Below are 15,440 nucleotides of genomic sequence, written 5' to 3' on the forward strand. Positions count from 1 at the left end.
GTGATTGTGTTCAGGTTCCCAGTGGACACCACAAGAGGACGGTGCTGCGTCTGTCTCAGGACGTCAAAGGAAACTCCTTCATCAAAGGTATTTTAATTTAATAAATGATGGTGTTTTTAACTCTTTATTGTTCTGGATTGATCCTCTAAAGAGTTCCAGTCACTGAGGGTGTTCATGTCTCATATAAACTGATTTATAGTCACGCACAAACGCCACAAGATGGCAGTAAATACACGGAGAGTACTGTAACTCAACCCGGCAGATATTTCACAATAAAAGCCTGGTTAGGTCTCCGACAGACGACGGATACCGGAGTTATGACAATATCAACATCTGTCTGTCTGATGTCAGCTCTAGTTGAGCTGCACTGTGTCACTTCCTGTGTGTAACTTCCTGTGTGCGTAACTTCCTGTGTGTTGATGTGTGTAACCTCCTGTGTGTAACTTCCTGTGTGTTGATGTGTGTAACCTCCTGTGTGTAACTTCCTGTGTGTTGATGTGTGTAACCTCCTGTGTGTAACTTCCTGTGTTGATGTGTGTAACTTCCTGTGTGTTGATGTGTGTAACCTCCTGTGTGTAACTTCCTGTGTGTAACTTCCCGTGTGTTGATGTGTGTAACCTCCTGTGTGTAACTTCCCGTGTGTTGATGTGTGTAACCTCCTGTGTGTTGATGTGTGTAACTTCCTGTGTGTTGATGTGTGTAATTTCCTGTGTGTAACTTCCTGTGTGTTGATGTGTGTAACTTCCTGTGTGTAACCTCCTGTGTGTAACTTCCTGTGTGTTGATGTGTGTAACTTCCTGTGTGTTGATGTGTTCCAGACCTGCGGTGGGTCCAGGTGAGCAGCTCTGACGAGGCCTACAGAGTGATGAAGATCGGGAAGAAGAACCAGAGTTTCTCCTCCACCCGACTGAACCAGCTGTCCAGCAGGAGGTCAGTCAGCTGATCTACACCTCTGGTTCTGGTTCTGGTTCACATCTGTACTGTGACAGCTGTTTCTGACGTGCCTCCTAACAGGGTTTAACCTACGCAGTATAGAAGAGTATGGGATTTAGCGGAGCAGTAACCGGTTTCTGTGTGTCTCTGCAGCCACAGCATCTTCTCCATCAGGATCCTCCGAGTGGACGACGTCGGCGTTCCCAGAGTCCTCGGCATCAGCGAGTAAGACCGACTCTGTTGATGCTTTATAGCGTGGAGGAGGAGCGACGGCGTTACCGCAGATAATAACTGAATGTGTCTTTGTCAGGTTGTCTCTGTGCGACCTGGCCGGCTCGGAGCGCTGCTCTCGGACTCACAACACCGGAGAGCGACTGAAGGAGGCGGGAAACATCAACAGCTCCCTGCTGACGCTCGGGAAGTGCATCAACGCCATGAGGCTCAACCAGCACGCCAAGTAGGACGCCGCCGCCGCCGCCCGTGTGTGTGATATGTGGAATAGAATGACAGTCTGAGACAGCGAGGTGACGGGTCTGATCTGATCCTCTCTACAGGTTCCAGCACCACGTTCCCTTCAGGGAGTCCAAGCTCACCCACTTCCTGCAGTTCTTCTTCTGTGGTGCCGGCCGGGTCTCCATGGTGGTCAACATCAACCAGAACTCGTCCTGCTTCGACGAGACGCTCAACGTCCTCAAGTTCTCCGCCCTCGCCCAGAAGGTCAGCACATACCCACACTCACCTGTTCAGCACCCAACAGGTGTGAATATAGACCGTGTGACCCTGTTAGTGATGACGTCATGATGAGGTCCCGCTGGAGGCTAACGCTAGCAGTGGGCTAACATTAGCTGGAGGCTAACGCTAGCAGAAGGCTAAATATTAGCAACCCTTTGTCTCTTTACACCGGCAGCTAGTTTATTTCTGCCTGCACTCCGGAGTCCTCTGTAGTTTCAGGTGTTCGTTTGATGAAGAGGAGTAAACCTCTCTGTGTCCAGGTGGTGGTGTTGAGCTCGAGGCCGGCGGTCCCGGACGACGCCCCTCACAAGTCGGCCATGGAGCTGTCGATGATCATCGACGAGGCCGACCGACGCAGGAACGTGTCGGGGCGAGGCAGGAAGAGCTCGCTGGTCGCCTGGGAGACGACCCTGGAGGACGTGCTGGAGGATGAGGACGGTGAAGAGTCGTGGGAGGAGGATGAAGAGGAGGAGGAGAGTGGGATGGAGGGAACAGTGCTGGAGGCAGGAGGTGAGGAAGATGAGGAGAAGGAAGGGGACAGGACCATGGAGGTAGAAGAGAAGGTAACCATCTCATTTAGATTCTCTCTTTTCTCATGTTTTAATCTCTTATTAAATATTAAATCTCTCTGTGTGTGTGTGTGTGTGTGTGTGTGTGTGTGTCAGCGGTCGGACCGGGAGGCGGCGCTGCGTTTGGTTCTGGAGGCTCAGATCAGAGAAGAAGTCAGCGCTGAGTTCATGGAGCTCTACAACAAGATGGAGAAAGACTACAGGTAACATGGTCATGTGACCGGGACGCCGTCTGCAGTGTGACGGACACATGTACTGTACACGTAGACGCCGCATTGACTCCTGGATCGTACGTCAACGTGGGCGCCGTATTGGACCTGGCCAGACTGGCCTGTAGCCCTCTACTAGTGAACGGGGGAGCTGCTCATCATAAACACGTTAATATAAAGCGACTGGTTGAAATGAGTTGAGTAATGTAGATGTGCTTGTTATCCTCCGTTCACTAGTAGAGGGTTACAGGCCGGTCTGAACAGGTCCAATATGGCACCCACGTTGACGTTATCACCGCAACGGGCCGAAGCCTCCAATGGGGCGTCTACGTATATACGCATAGAGTCGTAACGGCGTTCTGTTTGATGTGTCAGTGAGCGTCTGGAGAAGGAGAGGGAGATCCTGGAGGAGCGAGCCGAGAAGAGAGTGGAGATCCTGAAGAACCTCGTCAGCAAGACGGTCGACCTGTCCACGGTCAACACCGACTCCGGCAAGGTGACCACGAACAACACCGGGTCTCATCGCATGATCATTATCAGTGACTAATAACTGTATTGATGATCATTATCAGTGACTAATAACTGTATTGATGATCATTATCAGTGACTAATAACTGTATTGATGCTGGCTGTCTGTCAGGAGGAGCAGGCGGATCTGTTGGAGGGAATCATCAGCTCAGTGACTGAAGACCTGGAGAAGATCAGAGAGGACGCTCAGAGTGTTCACCGCTGTCTGACTGAACACACACACACTGCAGGTACACACACACACACACACACACACACACACAACAAATCAGTAAAGGTTTGGACAATTATTATAATTTATTAACGTACAAAACATAGAGTTAATATGCTCCTCCTCAGTGCTACCAGACTCTCCGATTGTAAAACACACTTCATTCAAACTCCACAAAAACAAAATAACTCATCTAAACCATCGTGTTTAGTCTGTCCACTTCTCCATCAATCTTTAACTCTGTTTTTTTTTTTAAATAAACCCTTAATTCACCACGTTAGATGTGAAAAGAAACCACCTGTTAAGCTCTCATCAAAGCTACCAGACTTTTACCTGCCTTGTAGATCTAATATGGGTGAAGATTCAGATACTGGATTGGTAATTTCTCGCCTCAAATCAGTTCAGAATCAGATTTTGGAGGACCGCTGAGGTGAAATAACTGAACGTTTACCAGCATATTTCTCCTGTTTCCAAACCGGGAACAGGAAATGCATCGTGCGCAGAGGATTGTGGGTGTTTTAGGAGCGTGGAGGATACACACACGTCTCAGTCCTCGGTAGAACTGGAAGGATCCTGGACATTAGAACAGTCCTTCGGCGGGAGACGATGACGTAATGTCCTTTAAATTCAGCCGTTGAAGGATCCTTCCTGGACTTAGAGAAACCAGCCTCAGTTTTAGTTTTTACTTGAAGTGACGTTGACCTTTGACCTCTGTTTTGTACCTGCAGAGCTGGAGGCGCTGCGACTGGAGAAGCAGCAGTCACATGACCAACTGCAGGAAGCCAAGAAGGTACCGTAGACCGTCTTCTCCTGGGCTGTCTGCTGTGTTTTGATGCACTGTCGGACGTTTTAACACCTATTTCCTGCTGGTTGTTCGTGATCTGTTGTATCAATAAAGTTGTGTTTGGTTTCACAGAGTCTGGAGCAGCAGCAACACAAGTTATCAGAGCTGGCGAAGATCTGTCAGCAGAAAGACGACATCATCAACAAACTCCAGACCGCCATGGACGCCACCGTGGAGAACGCCACCAGAGACGTAAACACACACACGCTCTTTTATTTCACACCAAACCTACTGCATCCATCGGTGTTATTGTGTGACTTTGGTGTTTTAAAGGGTTAGTGCGGATTCACCGTCCCATGTTCTGACAGGTAAAATGAATGGGTTTTTTTTAGAAACACGGTAGAGTACAGTCAAGAAACGCTGTAAACTACAGTCAAGAAACGCAGTAAGCTACAGTCAAGAAACGCGGTAAACTACAGTCAAGAAACGCGGTAAGCTACAGTCAAGAAACGCGGTAAACTACAGTCAAGAAACGCGGTAAACTACAGTCAAGAAACGCGGTAAACTACAGTCAAGAAACGCGGTAAACTACAGTCAACAAACGCGGTAAACTACAGTCAAGAAACACTGTAAACTACAGTCAACAAACGCTGTAAACTACAGTCAACAAACGCGCTAAACTACAGTCAACAAACACTGTAAACTACAGTCAACAAACGCTGTAAACTACAGTCAACAAACGCGCTAAACTACAGTCAACAAACGCGGTAAACTACAGTCAACAAACGCTGTAAACTACAGTCAACAAACGCGCTAAACTACAGTCAACAAACGCGGTAAACTACAGTCAACAAACGCGGTAAACTACAGTCAACAAACGCGGTAAACTACAGTCAACAAACGCGGTAAATTACAGTCAACAAACGCGATGGTGGCTTTGAAGAGGGCGAAAGGTTTGATTTTTTTTATATTGAAAGTATGCAAAAATTCCAAATCTGCGAGCTTAACTTCCCTGAGGAAGTTTTCGTAGTCGTCGGTACAAACGGCGGTCGTAGATCTCATTGTGAACAACAAGCCCTGATGGCAGATTTTAGAGGTTTGTAGAAGAAGTAAAGGACCAGATTGTCACAGAGTGACTGATGCTCCGACCCACATCCTGGTCTTTAGAGGGATCTGGTGGAGTCGATCCGGTCGGAGCTGCTGGAGCTTCAGCAGACCTGCAGCTGTCTGAGGAGGACGGGAGGAGAGGAGGTGGAGGAGAGCAGGAAACGCCCGCATGAAGCTGTGGAGGACGAAGAGAAGAGCGGACCGGCAAAGAAGAGAGGTGAGAGGAGGAGGAGGAGGAGGAGGGATGGAGGTTTACACTCCTACTAACACTAATGTTCCTTCTCCTCAGGCTCCCCGGTTCTGGAGGAGGAGATCTGGAGGCTGCAGGAGGAAAACGAGAGGAAAGAGGAAACCATCGCTGAGCTGAGAGAGGGGGAGGAGGAGAGGAGCAGACGGGAGGAGGAGGTGGAGGAGAGGAGGAGGGGCCTCGAGGAGGAGCTAAGGAGACGGGAGGAGGAGGTGGAGGAGAGGAGGAGCGGCCTAGAGGAGGAGCTAAGGAGACGGGAGGAGGAGGTGGAGGAGCTGAAGAAGGAGCAGGTTGTCCTGGAGCAGAAGGTGCAGGAGCTGACAGGTAGGAGATGAACCTGCTTACACAGTTAAAACAGGGAAATACACCGCAGGGACTAAAGTACGTGGATCACATTACATCAGATTAAAGTGTGTCTGGGGGAGGTGAGGGTGTCGGACAGTGCGGTGACGAGTACGTGGTCGACATGTTTTATTAAAGGAGGTTTAAAGTCATGTCTCTCTCTCTTCTAGATGTGGACGAGTGTCCAAACTGTGACTCGGTGTTTTCGTCTCTGGAGTTGGAGCAGAGGGAAACATCCAGACTGTTGAAGGAGAACAAAGCTCTGGTTAACGGCATCTTTCAGCTGCAGACCGAGGTACCGACTGCGACACATATACATAATACAAACTAACTGTTTGAAACTGCTTCTTACGGGGTTTTTACGTTTTCTTCTTCAGGTGACCAGTCTCCAGACGAAGCTCAAAGAGCAGACTGACAGGTCTGACAGCCTATCAGAGCAGCTCAGCATTGCAAAGACCCGCCTCCAGGACCTGGAGAGCCAATCAGACGAAAAGGCCGACAGCATCAACAGTCTGACACAGGAAGTGGAGCGTCTGAGACAGGAAGTCAAGGTATTTCCTTTTCCTGTTTCTCTGTTCTTATTACTAATCAGGTTCGATAGATTCAGTAGGAGAAGGAGGAGCGGAGCAGCAGCAACAATGTTGATGGATTGATTGATTGATTGATTGACTGATTCAGGAGGAGGAGGAGCGGAGCAGCAGCAGCAGTGTTTTCCATGCCGCCATGGAGGAGCTGAAGAAGGAGAGCCAGGCAGCGCTGGAGAGATCGTCTCAGAAATCCCAACAGATCCAAGATCTGCAGAGAGAGAAGAGCCAGCTGGAGGAAGCTCTGACGCACAGGTAGACAGGAGGAGTGTGATGGGTTAATCAATACTGTCATCAATCAGGTTTTATTGATTAATATACAACAGAACCAACAGGCGACAGGAAAACGTCTGACTCACTATCAATATACATTTTAAAAGTATTACTCTCCTCATCCTGCAGTGAGAACAGGTGTGTTCAGCTCAACAACGAGTTAACCAATCAGAAAGCAGAGTTCACCCGTCAGCTCCAGAACCTGAGGGCGGAGCTTCAGTCTGAGGGCGGAGCTCTGCGAGGGAGAATGGAGGAGATTGAGAGATCAGAGGAGGAGAGGAGGAGGAACCAGGAGAGGGAGAAAGAAGGTGAGAAGATGAAGAAATCAAAATCCACATAACTGTTTTATATCCTAAACATGAATTAATGAAACGCGGTAAACTACAGTCAAGAAACGCAGTAGAGTACAGTCAAGAAACGCAGTAGAGTACAGTCAAGAAGTGCGGTAGAGTACAGTCAAGAAACGCGGTAAACTACAGTCAAGAAACGCGGTAGAGTTCAGTCAAGAAACGCGGTAAACTACAGTCAAGAAACACGGTAGAGTTCAGTCAAGAAACGCGGTAAACTACAGTCAAGAAACGCGGTAGAGTTCAGTCAAGAAACGCGGTAAACTACAGTCAAGAAACGCGGTAGAGTTCAGTCAAGAGACGCGGTAAACTACAGTCAAGAAACGCGGTAGAGTTCAGTCAAGAAACGCGGTAAACTACAGTCAAGAAACGCGGTAGAGTTCAGTCAAGAAACGCGGTAAACTACAGTCAAGAAACAACGCAGTCTGTATTATAATCTGTCTTGTTGTAATCAGTGTCAGAGCTGCATCAAGTCGTGTCAGAAAAGGAGAAACTTGTAGAAGAATGTCGCAGACAGACAGAGACTCTGAGAACAGGTATCTTCATCATCATCATCTTCATCACCTGAAACAGTGGAGAATATTTATTGATGATGTGATCAGGAGATGAATCTGAACTCTTTGTTTCTGTCAGAGCTGGAGCGTCTGAAGGAGGACCTGCAGAGGAGGGAGGAGGAGGAGGAGGAGAATAAGGAGAACAAAGAGGTGGAGGAGAGGAAGGTGCCGGTGGTGGAGGAGCTGAAGGAGGAGATCCAGAGACTCCAGGAGAGGAGAGGGAGGCAGCAGCAGGAGGAGGAGGAGGAGGGGTGGAGCAGGCAGTTTGAGGCTGTGAGGAAAGAGATGGAGAGACTTCAGAGCCTGAAGGAGGAGGGAAACACTCAGGTGAGCTTGTTACCTGATTTATACTTTGATAAGAAGGTGAGAAGATGAAGAAATCACAATCCACAGTAGTGTTTTATGTCCTAAACATGAATCAAATGAAACACAGTAGAGTTCAGGCAAGAAATGCGGTAAACTACGGTCAAGAAATGTGGTAAACTATAGTCAAGAAATGTGGTAAACTATAGTCAAGAAATGTGGTAAACTACGGTCAAGAAATGTGGTAAACTACGGTCAAGAAATGTGGTAAACTATAGTCAAGAAATGCGGTAGACTACGGTCAAGAAACACGGTAAACTACAGTCAAGAAACGCGGTAGACTACGGTCAAGAAATGCGGTAAACTATAGTCAAGAAACGCGGTAGACTATAGTCAAGAAACGCGGTAGACTACGGTCAAGAAATGCGGTAGACTACGGTCAAGAAATGCGGTAAACTATAGTCAAGAAACGCGGTAGACTACGGTCAAGAAACACGGTAAACTACAGTCAAGAAATGTGGTAAACTACGGTCAAGAAACGCGGTAAACTACAGTCAAACGCAGTAAACTACGGTCAAAAACGCGGTAAACTACAGTCAAGAAACGCGGTAAACTACGGTCAAGAAACGCGGTAAACTACGGTCAAGAAACGCGGTAAACTATGGTCAAGAAACGCGGTAAACTACAGTCAAGAAACGCAGTAAACTACGGTCAAGAAACGCGGTAAACTACAGTCAAGAAACGCGGTAAACTACGGTCAAGAAACGCGGTAAACTACAGTCAAGAAACGCGGTAGAGTACTGTGAGTTGAAGTAGGAGGGAAACACTCAGGTGAGCGTGTTACCTGATGGTTTTTATACTTTAATTAGAAGGTAACAGGAAGTGAGGGGAGAGAGACGGTGGAAGGATTATCTAAGCTGTCCTGTGTTTGTGTAGAGGTGTGGTGTTCGTCCAGAACAGGACGTCCATGTGTCTCCTCTGAGGTCCAACATGGCCGACAGGAAGAAAACCCCCAAATCTACCGGGAGGAAGAGGAAGAGCTGCGAGGTGCAGGTGTGTGTGGGTGTGGGTGGGGGTGGGGGTGTGTGTGTGTGTGTGTGGGTGGGGGTGGGGGTGGGGGTGGGGGTGTGCGTGTGTGTGTGGGTGTGTGGATGTTATTAAAGGGACATTTCACCCGTTTCAAACATTTAAATGTTCAGTTGTAGTTCAGTGGTTTCAGTTTGTTTCTATGGCGACCTGTTTCAGGACCTGGTGATCAGTGAGAACAAGAGAAACCGAGTGAGAGGAAACACTCGAATCAACAAACCGGTGAGAAACTAAACGTACATTATTATTATTACAGATTATTACAGTTTAGCCCCGTAACAATAACTTGATCTGATTTTAAAACACAAATTGTACCTTGCACACCCTGTTATTGTATATAGTTCATATTTTATCTTTCTAAGCTAGTTGTAGTAGTCTGGTTTATTTATAGTGTATTGTAATATATTCTTTATATTGTGTATACTATAGATATTATCTCTAGTGTTGATGTGTGTATTTACTGGATAACCTGCTGATGTGACAAGAAGTTTCAATTTGGGATCAATAAAGTCTATCTATCTATCTATCTATCTATCTATCTATCTATCTATCTATCTATCTATCTATCTATCTATCTATCTATCTATCTATCTATCTATCTATCTATCTATCTATCTATCTATCTATCTATCTATCTATCTATCTATCCATCCATAACCAGTGTGTCATGTATCTATCTAGTTGTCTTCCTGCAGTATAATGTGTTATAGTTTCCTATTCTAAAATGATGTGTGTGAATATTTCTGCATCCTGAGGTCCCTGAACAGGGTTGAACTGTGAAGCTGTGTCTCTGTCTGTGTCTCTGTCTGTGTCTCTGTCTGTGTCTCTGTCTGTGTCTCTGTCTGTGTCCAGTCCTCTTCTGTGGTGAAGGAGAAGAGAGACGGGACCCTCCAGAAGATCGGAGAGTTGATCCACAGCTCTCCGTCCATCCTGGGCAGCAAAGGTCAGTGGACTCTAGATTCCTCTCAGACTGCTGGACTGGTCTTTTGTAGTATATGCTTTATGTCCCAATGACCTGGAGGACACCAGTCTGAGTGTCCCTCCAGACCACCGAGACACCGCGCTGGGACACCTGGAGGACACCAGTCTGAGTGTCCCTCCAGACCACCGAGACACCGCGCTGGGACACCTGGAGGACACCAGTCTGAGTGTCCCTCCAGACCACCGAGACATCGCGCTGGGACACCTGGAGGACACCAGTCTGAGTGTCCCTCCAGACCACCGAGACACCGCGCTGGGAGACCTGGAGGACACCAGTTTTAACGATTCATGACGGGGCTGCTCCACCTTTTACTGTCCTCTCTGTGTCTCTGCAGCTAAAACCATCATCGGTCTGGTCAGTGGACACTCAGTGGACGCAGTTACCACGGCAACCAAACCCAAGAGAGGACGGAAGAAGCTTTACAAGATGGACGCCTCGACTCCGATGCTCGACTCCCCGAACACGGTGAGTGTCTTCAGACTTCAGTCTCTGTGAGGACGGACGTAGATTTAAAGTATTTATATATATATATTATATATAATTATATATAATATATATATATTTTATATAAGGATGTTTTTTATAAAGTAAAATAGAAACTGTTTAATGTTGTTTGTGTTGTTTTGTTGTTTTTGTGTTTTGGTGTCAGGCGTCTGGAGGAGTGAAGGAGGAGAAGGAGAGCGATCACCTCATCATTAAGAGACAGCTGCGCTCCTGCAGGAAGTGACATCATCATCATCATGTGACATCACCAGATGGTGTTAAAACCTCTCAGGACTCTGAAGAGGAAGTTTCATTTTAAATATCTGTACAGTTTGTTTTGTCTGGTTAGTGAGTTTTTTATCTCTCAGAGAACAGAACAAGAATTCACTTTATGAAAAATAAAACGATCGTCTGTCCTCTGTCTCCATCCTCTGTCCTCCATCTCCATCTCCGTCCTCTGTCCTCCGTCTCCTACTCTGTTCTCTGTTAGCCCACTGCTAACATTAGCCTCCAGCTAGCATTAGCCTCCAGCTATCAGCAGGACGTCTCTCTGAATCAGGTCGGTATCACATGATGTCGTCGGCATGTAAAGTGACTTTGAGCAGCATATGAGAGAGCCGATACTACACCAGAGTACTAGTTAGTTAAATATTACAGCAGTGTGGTCCCATGATCACTGAATGAGATTAAACCAGTTCAGACCAGTTCAGACCAGTTTAAACCAGTTTAGACCAGTTCAGACCAGTTTAAACCAGTTTAAACCAGTTCAGACCAGTTCAGACCAGTTTAAACCAGTTTAGACCAGTTCAGACCAGTTTAAACCAGTTCAGACCAGATTAAACCAGTTTAGACCAGTTTAGACCAGTTTAAACCAGTTCAGACCAGTTTAAACCAGTTCAGACCAGATTAAACCAGTTCAGACCAGTTTAAACCAGTTTAGACCAGTTCAGACCAGATTAAACCAGTTTAGACCAGTTCAGACCAGTTTAAACCAGTTCAGACCAGATTAAACCAGTTCAGACCAGTTTAAACCAGTTCAGACCAGTTTAGACCAGTTCAGACCAGTTTAAACCAGTTCAGACCAGATTAAACCAGTTTAGACCAGTTTAAACCAGTTCAGACCAGATTAAACCAGTTCAGACCAGTTTAAACCAGTTTAGACCAGTTCAGACCAGTTTAAACCAGTTCAGACCAGATTAAACCAGTTTAGACCAGTTCAGACCAGTTTAAGCCAGTTCAGACCAGTTTAAACCAGTTCAGACCAGATTAAACCAGTTTAGACCAGTTCAGACCAGTTTAAACCAGTTTAAACCAGTTCAGACCAGTTTAAACCAGTTCAGACCAGATTAAACCAGTTCAGACCAGTTTAAACCAGTTCAGACCAGCATGTTGGAACTTTAAACCTGAGTCAGACGGCAACGTCACAATATGATAAACTAAGTAGTATTTAAAACTCTGAGTATCTCTAAAGGTCAGGCTGAACATTCACAGACGGAGAATACCACTATATACAGTATCTATATCTATATCTATAGATATAGATACAGTATCTATAGATATAGATACTGTATCTATAGATATAGATACAGTATCTATATCTATAGATACTGTATCTATAGATATAGATATATATGTGTATATAGTGATCTTAGTAGTATTCTGTCCTTCAGTAATAACAGATAAAACCAGATGTTTGATTTACGTGTGAAATAGTTTGAATGACCGTTACAAAAAAGTACTTCAAGTTATTATTATGAAGTAAAGTATATTTCCTATATTTTCCTCTCCGCTGGAGAGGGTTAGAGGGTTAGAGGGTTAGAGTTAGAGCAGCTACGGAACACTTCATTAAGTATATCTGATAAGTACATAAAGACTAAGCTGAAGGTGTTCTCTCTTATTCTGAAGTTTTAATATCTCACTGGATTAAACGTCTCTTTGGTGACTGATTCATTCAGTGGACGTCACCACAGCGTTGCATGATGGGAAAACACTGTTGAACTTGGATGATGAAATAGTTCCAGTAGAAATGGTTGACTCTTATTTTGACATTTACAGGAAGCTCACGGTCAGATGAGACGTTTCCCGTCACTGTGACGTGTTTCAGCGTCAACGCGTTAACTGATTGATGATTCTGTTAATCAATAAACGAGTTAAAACACCTGAACACGTCGTCCTCATCCTCATCCTCCTCCTCCTCCTCCTCCTCCTCCTCATCATCATCCTCATCATCCTCCTTCTCCTCCTCCTCATCCTCATCATCATCATCCTCCTCCTCCTCATCCTCCTCCTCCTCCTCATCATCATCCTCATCATCCTCCTCCTCCTCATCCTCCTCATCCTCATCCTCCTCCTCCTCCTCCTCCTCATCATCATCATCCTCATCATCCTCCTTCTCCTCCTCCTCATCCTCATCATCATCATCCTCCTCCTCATCCTCCTCCTCCTCATCATCATCATCCTCTCAGAGTTCAGCTTCTGACCGACTCTCAGCTGATGTGTTTTATATTTCACTGTGGTGTTTCTCATTGAGGCATTTTAACTCTTCCATAACACAGAGCAGGTGAAACGTTGTGATGAAATGAATAAGTGATTTCCTGAAGACCCTGATCTCAGTTCATTGCAGCGGGTTTGAAGTATTTTGTGTTTTATTAACGCGTCTTTATATTCTATCTGCTCCGTTCGTCCCGTGTAGCCTAACTAGCCTTTATTCTCTTGAATAGTCCACCGTCTGATCTATAAAATCTGAAATAATAGTTAAAAAATGTCAAAGAAAACCAGAAAATATTCACATTTTATTGATGAAATATGAAAGTAGTTGGTGAATAATAATGTGGCAATCGATTAACCCTTTCATCTTCATTGATCTGGGCTCATATCGGTTGTGTTGTTTCCCTGATTAAGGGTGCGTCCCAAAGCTCTTAATTTTCGTTTCCTCGCTTGAACCGGAAGTTGTTCTGGTGCACCATTTTGAAGACCGTCCCAAAGCTCTTATTTGTGCATCGAGGAGCGAGGATCGAGGAGGCTTGCTCGAGGATCGAGGAGCGAGGAGCGAGGAGGCTTGCTGGAGGATCGAGGAGCGAGGATCGAGGAGGCTTGCTGGAGGAGCGAGGATCGAGGAGGCTTGCCGGAGGATCGAGGAGCGAGGATCGAGGAGGCTTGCTGGAGGATCGAGGAGCGAGGAGCGAGGAGGCTTGCTGGAGGATCGAGGAGCGAGGATCGAGGAGGCTTGCCGGAGGATCGAGGATCGAGGAGCGAGGATCGAGGAGGCTTGCTGGAGGATCGAGGAGCGAGGATCGAGGAGGCTTGCCGGAGGATCGAGGATCGAGGAGCGAGGATCGAGGAGGCTTGCTGGAGGATCGAGGAGCGAGGATCGAGGAGGCTTGCCGGAGGATCGAGGATCGAGGATCGAGGAGGCTTGCCGGAGGATCGAGGATCGAGGAGCGAGGATCGAGGAGGCTTGCCAGAGGATCGAGGAGCGAGGAGGCTTGCCGGAGGATCGAGGATCGAGGAGCGAGGAGGCTTGCCGGAGGAGCGAGGATCGAGGAGCGAGGAGGCTTGCCGGAGGATCGAGGATCGAGGAGCGAGGAGGCTTGCCGGAGGAGCGAGGATCGAGGAGCGAGGAGGCTTGCCGGAGGATCGAGGATCGAGGATCGAGGATCGAGGAGGCTTGCCGGAGGATCGAGGATCGAGGAGCGAGGAGGCTTGCTGGAGGATCGAGGATCGAGGATCGAGGAGCGAGGATCGAGGAGGCTTGCCGGAGGATCGAGGATCGAGGAGCGAGGAGGCTTGCCGGAGGATCGAGGAGCGAGGAGCGAGGAGGCTTGCCGGAGGATCGAGGAGCGAGGAGCGAGGAGGCTTGCCGGAGGAGCGAGGATCGAGGAGCGAGGATCGAGGAGCGAGGAGCGAGGATACACCAGTATATCCTCCACGGAAGTCTTTTACCGACCGACACGCCCCCTTATTGGAGATCAGTTACTGATTGGACGCTGCTGCTGATAGACACGCCCCCTTATTGGAGATCAGTTACTGATTGGACGCTGCTGCTGATCAGACTGATCTGATAACTTTACCTCTTAACATCACTAGAGTTTTATACCGGAGTGAAAACAGATCACAGATTAAACGTTTTATAGTTTAGTTGTCTTCTGATTCACCATCTATACTGGAAAAACAAAGTTTGTAAACTTGTGTTTGGTGGATTATTTCTCTGTTGTATCAATGCTAATGGTCATTGTATTTTACATGGTTGGAAAGCCTGTTTATTTACCTTCACAATGATGTCCCACTTGTAAGGATCATGCATTTGTGGGATGAGCAGCACAGCTGATGATGTGGGGAGCGCCCAAGAAAAATTTGCCAAAATGCTCCGTCAGTGGTAAACAGTGTATTCTCCTGTTGGTGTTGACTCTTGTTTTGAGTTGTTTGGTGGATGATTGAACTCTCGATCAGTAACAAGGAACAAACAAGACATATTGGCTATTTTACACTTTATTCATTTAATACACCGTCAGGAGCCTCAGTAGCGGTGGAAGATCCATACGCAGCCACAACAGCCTGCCAAGAGTCCAAACCTCAACCCAATTCAACACTTGTGGGATCAGCTTGGGCGTGCTGTACGTGTTAGAGTGACCAACACAACCACGCTGGCTGACCTGCAACCAATCCTGGTTGAGGAATGGAACGCCATCCCACAGCAACGTGTGACCAGGTTGGTGACCAGCATGAGGAGGAGGTGCCAGGCTGTTGTGGCTGCGTATGGATCTTCCACCGCTACTGAGGCTCCTGACGGTGGATTCAATCAATCAATATGTCTTGTTTGTTCCTTGTTACTGATAGAGAGTTCAATCATCCACCAAACAACTCACAACAAGAGTCAGTACCAACAGGAGAATACACTGTTTACCATCGGCAGAGCATTTTGGAACATTGTTCTTGGGCGCTCCCCACATCATCAGCTGTGCTGCTCATCCCACAAATGCATGATCCTTACAAGTGGGACATCATTGCGAAGGTAAGTAAACAGGCTTTCCAACGATGTAAAATACAATGCCAATTAGCATTGGAACAACAGAGAAATAATCCACCAAACACAAGTTTCCAAACTTTGTTTTTCCAGTTTAGTTATAATCTGAGTTAACTGAAGCTCTGAGCAGCAGCAGAAGGACC

The 15,440-nt window shown here is 46.9% G+C and overlaps 1 protein-coding gene across 6 annotated transcripts in view; it reads left to right on the top strand.

Annotated features, from left to right (window-relative positions):
* Positions 1–10,693, top strand: part of LOC119479415 (kinesin-like protein KIF20A) — a 16,558-nt gene extending 5,865 nt beyond the window's left edge. For 2 of the 6 annotated variants that reach the window (XM_037754973.1, XM_037754974.1), the window contains exons 9-32: positions 15–87; positions 819–930; positions 1,087–1,158; positions 1,244–1,390; positions 1,488–1,650; positions 1,926–2,228; positions 2,331–2,437; positions 2,819–2,939; positions 3,084–3,201; positions 3,911–3,972; positions 4,099–4,218; positions 5,134–5,290; positions 5,363–5,644; positions 5,833–5,957; positions 6,040–6,213; positions 6,341–6,501; positions 6,649–6,827; positions 7,328–7,402; positions 7,500–7,747; positions 8,660–8,776; positions 8,969–9,031; positions 9,662–9,752; positions 10,126–10,256; positions 10,441–10,693. In XM_037754973.1, coding sequence (XP_037610901.1) covers positions 15–87; positions 819–930; positions 1,087–1,158; positions 1,244–1,390; positions 1,488–1,650; positions 1,926–2,228; positions 2,331–2,437; positions 2,819–2,939; positions 3,084–3,201; positions 3,911–3,972; positions 4,099–4,218; positions 5,134–5,290; positions 5,363–5,644; positions 5,833–5,957; positions 6,040–6,213; positions 6,341–6,501; positions 6,649–6,827; positions 7,328–7,402; positions 7,500–7,747; positions 8,660–8,776; positions 8,969–9,031; positions 9,662–9,752; positions 10,126–10,256; positions 10,441–10,518 — 3,279 coding nt within the window. In that variant the 3' untranslated portion in view covers positions 10,519–10,693. The remainder of the gene's footprint in view (positions 1–14; positions 88–818; positions 931–1,086; positions 1,159–1,243; positions 1,391–1,487; positions 1,651–1,925; positions 2,229–2,330; positions 2,438–2,818; positions 2,940–3,083; positions 3,202–3,910; positions 3,973–4,098; positions 4,219–5,133; positions 5,291–5,362; positions 5,645–5,832; positions 5,958–6,039; positions 6,214–6,340; positions 6,502–6,648; positions 6,828–7,327; positions 7,403–7,499; positions 7,748–8,659; positions 8,777–8,968; positions 9,032–9,661; positions 9,753–10,125; positions 10,257–10,440) is intronic. The other 4 variants (XM_037754978.1, XM_037754975.1, XM_037754976.1 and 1 more) reach the window with 4 other exon arrangements.
* The last annotated feature ends 4,747 nt before the right edge of the window (positions 10,694–15,440 follow it).

Source organism: Sebastes umbrosus, chromosome 20 (genome assembly GCF_015220745.1).
Source record: "Sebastes umbrosus isolate fSebUmb1 chromosome 20, fSebUmb1.pri, whole genome shotgun sequence".
NCBI lineage: Eukaryota > Metazoa > Chordata > Actinopteri > Perciformes > Sebastidae > Sebastes > Sebastes umbrosus.